This window comes from Sander vitreus, chromosome 3 (assembly GCF_031162955.1).
Source record: "Sander vitreus isolate 19-12246 chromosome 3, sanVit1, whole genome shotgun sequence".
NCBI classification, from domain to species: Eukaryota; Metazoa; Chordata; class Actinopteri; order Perciformes; family Percidae; genus Sander; species Sander vitreus.
The window spans coordinates 35,299,985-35,307,799 of NC_135857.1; the positions used below are offsets into that span (position 1 = coordinate 35,299,985).

Genomic DNA, 7,815 nt, shown 5'->3' on the forward strand with positions numbered 1-7,815 from the left:
CACAGCATTCCTGGATGCAAGAAAAACGTGCTCTGGTTTATTGGCATTTCTTTAAACCAATCACAATCGTCTTGGGCGGGGCTAAGCGCCAGACAGAGCCACGGTGCCTCTGCTAAATAGTCTCGGGAAGGAATTAGTTTTGGTGGAACGTGTACGATCAAGTAGTTTTAGTCGTGCAACAGAAAACTCAGATTGGACAGATAGTCTAGCTAGCTGTCTGGATTTACCCTGCAGAGATCTGAGGAGCAGTTAACCATAGTCCTCATGAATCCACCGGAGGTTAGAACGCCAACACAGAGACAGAGGAAGGGGACGGACATCCGGACAAAAAGATCCTGAGGAATTTCTGTCGGCACCTGAGCAATCCTGGAAGTGGAACGTCGTGGATATAGACTATCCAGCACATAAATCCCCCGTAGAGAGTTGAAAAAGTAACCCAGCTGTGTTCCTGTCTGTCCTTCCAGATGAGAACCTGTCTGTGTGCTGGCAGCAAGTCACCGCAGACCTGGTGTGTCAGAGTCCTCTGCTCGGAGCTCAGGTCACCTACACGGACTGCTGCTGTCTGTACGGAGAGGGCTGGGGGATGGAGTGTGCCCTCTGCCCCCCCACCGACTCCGGTAAACACCTCACTGCACCAACAACAACACCAACAACGTGTGTCAGACACTGATTCAGGCGGCTCAAAGAGGCGCTGTCACTACCCGATGTGAGTCAAATGCAGATGCGAGTCGCGCATGCGTCACTTTGCGACAAGTAGCCTACCAGATGCTAACGGCGTTTTGAGCTAACGTTAGCAATCAAACAATCATTCTCTGTAGAGCCCCCCCTACAGGTCTCTCTGTAGAGCTCCCCCTACAGGTCTCTCTGTAGAGCTCCCCCTACAGGTTTCTCTGTAGAGCCCCCCCCCTACAGGTCTCTCTGTAGAGCCCCCCCCCCTACAGGTTTCTCTGTAGAGCTCCCCCCTACAGGTTTCTCTATAGAGCCCCCCTACAGGTCTCTCTGTAGAGCTCCCCCTACAGGTCTCTCTATAGAGCCCCCCTACAGGTTTCTCTATAGAGCCCCCCCTACAGGTCCCCCCTACAGGTCTCTCTGTAGAGCCCCCCCTACAGGTCTCTCTATAGAGCCCCCCTACAGGTCTCTCTGTAGAGCTCCCCCTACAGGTCTCTCTATAGAGCTCCCCTACAGGTTTCTCTATAGAGCCCCCCTACAGGTCTCTCTGTAGAGCTCCCCCTACAGGTTTCTCTGTAGAGCTCCCCCTACAGGTCTCTCTGCCCCCCCCCTACAGGTTTCTCTATAGAGCTCCCCGACAACCACCATTCAACCCGAAAAAAAGTCATATAATCATTCCAATGACTCCAAAGCTGTTCAGTTAAGGTCAATTAAACTAAAAAAAACTGCATAGTTCCCCTTTAAGATGCATGAAGTGATCCCAGACCCTCCCTCTTTTAAAGAGGATCAAATTACAAATACAGCTTGTTTTGTCCAAGTAGCTATATAGGATTTAAAATAATATATATGTGAGTATAATATTTCACTGGTGTTGCAGAGAGATTCCCCCAATTTAAAACTCTCTACAGTATGTGTTTGTTCAACGGTGTCCTTAAAAAAGACATTAACCCGACAAAGACACCGATGTAAGGGAGAAATATTATTTATTTCTGGAATTTGACAACAACAAGCTGAAGGGAATTCATTTTCTCTCATTAAGACCAAATAATGTAACACATGGATTTAGTATTTTCATTTTATGCAACTTTGCTTCTCCTCCGCTACATCTCAGAGGGAAATATTGTGCCTTTTACTAGCCACCAGACTCCTTTGACAAAATCAGTAATTTTACCTCGCAGAAAACGGGAGTTACTGCTCTACAGCTGCCTCCATCGCTTAGTTAGTTTGTGTTTTTGGGTCACTTTGGTGAATCTGAAGTTACCCGTCAGAACACCAAAGTGACACAATAACATTAACTAACTAAGCGATGGAGGCAGCTGTAGAGCAGCAACTCCCGTGTTCGGCGAGATAAAATGTCTGTTTTTGTCAAAGGAGTCTGGTGGCTTTGAAGAAAGCAGAGATGACAGCTTCAGTTCCCCGTCGTAAAAGGTTTTAAAGAGTATTAAAGGGTAATGTGTAGGTTATTGTGTATGTGTTATGTATTCAGATGGGTAATATTCTGTGTGTGTGTGTGTGTGTGTGTGTGTGTGTGTGTGTGTGTGTGTGTGTGTGTCTGCAGAGGGCTACGCCTCTCTGTGCAGCTCCTTCCTCCCTGCGTCCTCCCTCTCCGGAGGAGGAGAAACCGGAGTGAGACCAGGACGAGTCCGCGGGGGAGCGGGTGAGTCCTGAAATATTAAACCTCCAATTATATATACTTATTATTATTATTATTATTATTATTATTATTATTATTATTATTCTTTATGACTGTTTTTCTTTTTTATTCCCTCATTTATTTATAAATCCCATCAAAGTTTGTGGTTTTGAGTTTATTTATTTAGGAATTACTTTTTTATCTCAGCTTTTTCCCTTAATATATGTTTTGAACTCCTCTCCTGTCTCCTGTCTCCTGTCCTGTCTCCTCTCCTGTCTCCTGTCTCCTGTCCTGTCTCCTCTCCTGTCTCCTGTCCTGTCTCCTCTCCTCTCCTTACTCCTCTCCTGTCTCCTGTCTCCTGTCCTGTCTCCTCTCCTCTCCTTACTCCTCTCCTGTCACCTGTCTCCTCTCCTGTCTCCTCTCCGGTCTCTTCTCCTGTCTCCCGTCTCCTCTCCTTTCTCCTCTCCTGTCTCCTCTCCTGTCTCTTGTCTCCCCTCCTTACTCCTCTCCTGTCTCTTCTCTCCTATCTCCTGTCTCCTCTCCTGTCTCCTCTCCTGTCACCTGTCTCCTCTCCTGTCTCCTGTCTCCCTCTCCTTACTCCTCTCCTGTCTCCTCAGGTCCTCCGTACCTCCCCCCCTACAGTACCGACTCCTTCCCTGACTACGAGGACTACTCTGCAGGGGCCGGCAGCAGGACGGCCTTCAGAGGGAGGACACCGGACGGATCCTACGGCAGGCAGGAGTACAGGTGGCCACACGTGAATCATAATCATAATACAAACATTACAGGCTGCGTGGGTCTATATGATGTTCAACATTAGGGCTGCACAATATAAGGAAAACACGTGATAACGTTGTTGAATATCAACATAATGATACATCTCTGAGTGTCTTTCGCCATGTGTGTGTAAAAAAAACAATATGTTGTGCAGCCATATTTAACTATTTAACCTGCCGATCATTTTATACAAATCCCATTCTTAAAACTCTCTTTCATAGGAGAGCGTTTATGAATATTCAATCTGTTGTCGGTTATATCATCCCCTCTTTGCCCATTTAATGTATTTTAAACTTTATTTCATCTTCTTTTTATGATTCGATGATGTTTTTTGTATTTCATTGTTTTTATTTAGTTTCGGGGATTTATTGACATCAGCAAACAGGAAGACTAGAGTCGTCTCTAGCACCCGGCGCAGCGCAAAGCCCGACTCAACTGTCTTTGTTAGTTTAAGACCGACGCAGTTGTCAGTTTCCCGTCCAGCGGCCCGCGTCGTTTAAATAGCAAATGCACCTGCGCCCATCTGTGGCCCCATGGGCGTGCTGGACTTACAGGGAGGTGTGTTCAGGTGCATTCTGGGCGTGCTGGTCTTACAGGGAGGTGTGTTCAGGTGCATTCTGGGCGTGCTGGTCTTACAGGGAGGTGTGTTCAGGTGCATTCTGGGCGTGCTGGTCTTACAGGAGGTGAGGGTCTTTCCGTGCTGGTCTTTCAAGGAGCAGGTGCATTCTGGGCGTGCTGGTCTTACAGGGAGGTGTGTTCAGGTGCATTCTGGGCGTGCTGGTCTTACAGGGAGGTGTGTTCAGGTGCATTCTGGGCGTATTGCTATCTTGAGGCAGTGGGAAGTGATGGCACCATTGACCAACAAAAACCTGGTCTAAAGTCAATAACGCAGCATTTCATTGTTATTTTAACAGAGCATTAGTAAAATGCTCCTAGGCTCGTGCACAGCGCGTGCGCACTATGCTTGTTACACATACAGGGACGCACAGCAGCACACACACACACACACACACACACACACACACACACAGGCACACACAGCAGCACACACACATGCAGAAGATTACAAATACAAATATTACGGTGCAAATCCTCCATCATAACAGCAATGCTCCAAGGTCCAAACGCGCCTGGCTTTTAAAGGGAATGGGAGATGATCTCTGATTGGTTGATTGCATGTTACGCCCAAAACACACCTCTGATTAATGAAGACACTAAGGTCAACCCTTTAGAACCATGACCCCGGCACACGGACCCTTTTTTACCGCCGTCAAACTAGCAAAAGTGGATTTGGACACACCCTGAACACACCTGCACCAGGCGCTTCACGCCGTGCGCTCAGATCGACCTAAGTTTGTTAGTGACTCTCTCAGGTACACTTGGTTGTGTTTTCAGGAAGATGAATACCTCCTCCTCGACAGCCATTCTGACTGCTACTCAGATTGGTTTTCTCCGTAACAAAGAAACAAATGTTCAGGCTTTAACAACGTGAACAAGCCTCTCTGTATTGATGTTGACAGCAGTGTGTGTGTCTGTGTGTCCCCAGCACCGGTTACTACCCTGAAGGAGACTTTGGCCCCCCCGATGCCGACCCGCGGGCCGAGAGGGGGTTCGGGGCGCGGCCTCCCCCTCCGGCCTGGCCCGACGCACCCCCTCTCAGCCTGGCGCCCTACCCGGTGGAGCTGCAGCCGGACCCAGAGGACACTGAGGAGCCGTGGAGGCCGGGCCCGCCTTTCACTGAGAGGGGAGGGGGGGGGGCCCCGCGCAGGGTCTATGAGAGTGAGTGGGAACGTCATTCATCTAAATATTATTATTATTTCAACTACATCATGTCTGTGTGTGTGTGTGTCTCTGTGTGTGTGTGTGTCTGTGTCTCTGTGTGTGTGTGTGTGTGTGTGTGTCTCTGTGTGTGTGTGTGTGTGTGTGTGTGTGTGTGTGTGTGTGTATGTGTCTCTGTGTGTCTGTGTGTGTGTGTCTGTGTGTGCGTGTGTGTCTCTGTGTGTGTGTCTGTGTTTCTCTGTGTGTGTGTGTGTGTGTGTGTGTGTGTGTGTGTGTGTGTGTGTGTGTGTGTGTGTGTGTGTGTGTGTGTGTGTGTGTGTGTGTGTGTGTGTGTGTGTGTGTGTGTATGTGTCTCTGTGTGTGTGTGTGTGTGTGTGTGTGTGTGTGTGTGTGTGTATGTGTCTCTGTGTGTGTGTGTGTGTGTGTGTGTATGTGTCTGTGTGTGTATGTGTCTGTGTGTGTGTGTGTGTGTGTGTGTGTGTGTGTGTCTGTGTCTCGTGTGTGTGTGTGTGTGTGTGTGTGTGTGTGTGTGTGTGTCTCTGTGTGTGTGTGTGTCTGTGTGTGTGTCTGTGTGTGTGTGTGTGTGTGTCTGTGTCTCTGTGTCTCTCTGTGTGTGTGTGTGTGTCTCTGTGTGTGTGTCTGTGTGTCTGTGTGTGTGTGTGTGTGTGTGTGTGTGTGTGTGTGTGTGTGTGTGTGTGTGTGTGTGTGTGTGTGTGTGTGTGTGTGTGTGTGTGTGTGTGTGTGTGTGTGTGTGTGTGTGTCTGTGTCTCTGTGTGTGTGTGTGTGTGTCTGTGTGTGTGTGTCTCTGTGTGTGTGTGTGTGTGTGTCTGTGTCTCTGTGTGTGTGTGTGTGCATGTTCTCCTAACCCTACAAGGTTTCCGCGAGGTCTTAAAAAGTCTAAAATCTCAAAATCAAAATTGTTGGCCTTAATAATAATAATAAATTATTATTAATAAAGTATATATGTTTTTGGTAAATCTGTGGTATATATGTAGTTCATTCTTTCGCTCGTCCAAATAGAATACTCTGTATATATGTGCAGATCATCATTACTCTGTCACTGAGTACTTCTGTGACTCTGCCTTTCGTTGTACTTTTATGTCGTGATACAGGTCTTAATTTTCATTCATAAAAGGTCTTAAAAAGTCTCATATTTACAGCAGCAGACTGCATGAGAACAACAACAGGGATTAGTGGCTGGGCAGCGCCACCTGCTGGACTGTTTGTGTGGTTCAACGTGACAGCAAGAGTAAAAATACATGAAATACACTGTTTATATTCACCCCCCCACACGACACGTGGTCCTCTCTTCTCTCGTCTTTCAGGGCGTTACGAGTCCTACGCCGGCCTGGGCACAGCAGAGGATTGTGGGATTCTGCACGGCTGTGAGAACGGCAGGTGTATTCGCGTTGCCGAGGGCTACACCTGTGACTGTTACCAAGGATACGAACTGGACATGACCTCCATGACGTGTATAGGTACGGAGAGAAGACCACTGCTCTGACTCCTCGCAGATATCTATTCAAAATGACATTATTGAAAGTGTGTGTGTGTCTGTGTGTGTGTGTGTGTGTGTGTCTCTGTGTATGCGTGTGCGTTTGTGTGTGTGTGTGTATGTGTATCTGTGTGTGTGTGTCTGTCTGTCTGTCTGTGCGTTTGTGTGTGTGTGTGTCTGTCTGTCTATCTTTGCGCTTGTGTGTGTGTGTGTGTGTGTGTGTGTGTGTGTCTGTCTGTCTGTCTATCTTTGCACTTGTGTGTGTGTGTGTGTGTGTCTCTCTGTCTATCTTTGCGCTTGTGTGTGTGTGTGTGTGTGCACGTGTGTGGGTGTGTGTGTGTGTGTGTGTATCTCTCTGTCTATCTGTGCGCTTGTGTGTGTGTGTGTGTGTGTGTGTGTGTGTCTCTGTGTATGTGTGTGCGTGTGTGTGTGTATCTCTCTGTCTATCTGTGCGCTTGTGTGTGTGTGTGTGTGTGCACGTGTGTGTGTGTGTGTGTGTCTGTCTGTCTTTGCGCTTGTGTGTGTGTGTGTCTGTGTATGTGTGTGCGTGTGTGTGTGTATCTCTGTCAGCTGTCTATGTGTGTGCTGTGTGTGTGTGTGTGTGTGTGTGCACGTGTGTGGGTATGTGTGTGTGTGTGTGTGCGTGTGTGTGTGTGTGTGTGTGTGTCTCTCTGTCTATCTTGTCGCTTCTGTGTGTGTGTGTCTCTGTGTCTGTGTATGTGTGTGTGTGTGTGTGTGTGTGTGTATGTGCGCGTGTGTGTGTTTGCAGATATAAACGAGTGTGAGGACAGCGTCGGCGTGGGCTTCCCGTGTGTGAACGCCCGCTGCGTGAACACGGAAGGCTCGTTCCGCTGCGTCTGCCGGAGAGGATACGTCATGTCCCGCAGACCCAACCACTGTGTGGCTGCGTAGACCGGACTGGGCTCCATCAGACCAGTACAAACTGGTCTTGGGATGCAGGAACGGCAGACTGGGCCAGACTAGATTAGACTAAACCGGTTTGAGCTTTACTATAGCGGGTCTCTCTCGATTGAAGACCAACTTAACACCCCGTTTTAGCTTCTGCAACTTCTCCATGTCCTCGCAATCACGACTCCATTTCTGTGTTTATGTGTCGGTAATTAACGTGACGTGTCGTAATTTTTTTTTAGGGGGGGGGGGGGGGGCGTGGTGTCTCAAAAACATTGCAGATTTGGGGTTTTTAAAGGACATAATTTCTTTGTTTTCTTTGGAAACACTTCAGATTGGGCCCAGGCTCAATTGAGAGTGTAATGAAGTGACTGCACACACGATTAACCAGCTCAAAATCATCAGAAATGAATTATTTATTTCCAATTCTGGCTGTTAGCCACTTGGCTAATAAACACCCTAAATGTATCGGCTAGCAATACCCAGCTCTGTTAAATACAGACTTTAAACTCCTGCTAAAGTGGTTACTACCAGGACTGTAAATAACTTTTTT

The 7,815-nt window shown here is 47.9% G+C and overlaps 1 protein-coding gene across 2 annotated transcripts in view; it reads left to right on the forward strand.

Annotated features, from left to right (window-relative positions):
• ltbp4 (latent transforming growth factor beta binding protein 4) overlaps positions 1 to 7,516 on the forward strand; it is a 55,718-nt gene extending 48,202 nt beyond the window's left edge. For both annotated transcript variants that reach the window (XM_078247183.1, XM_078247182.1), the window contains 6 exons: positions 465 to 617; positions 2,228 to 2,326; positions 2,920 to 3,049; positions 4,626 to 4,858; positions 6,184 to 6,336; positions 7,123 to 7,516. In XM_078247183.1, coding sequence (XP_078103309.1) covers positions 465 to 617; positions 2,228 to 2,326; positions 2,920 to 3,049; positions 4,626 to 4,858; positions 6,184 to 6,336; positions 7,123 to 7,265 — 911 coding nt within the window. In that variant the 3' untranslated portion in view covers positions 7,266 to 7,516. The remainder of the gene's footprint in view (positions 1 to 464; positions 618 to 2,227; positions 2,327 to 2,919; positions 3,050 to 4,625; positions 4,859 to 6,183; positions 6,337 to 7,122) is intronic.
• Positions 7,517 to 7,815: the final 299 nt, after the last annotated feature.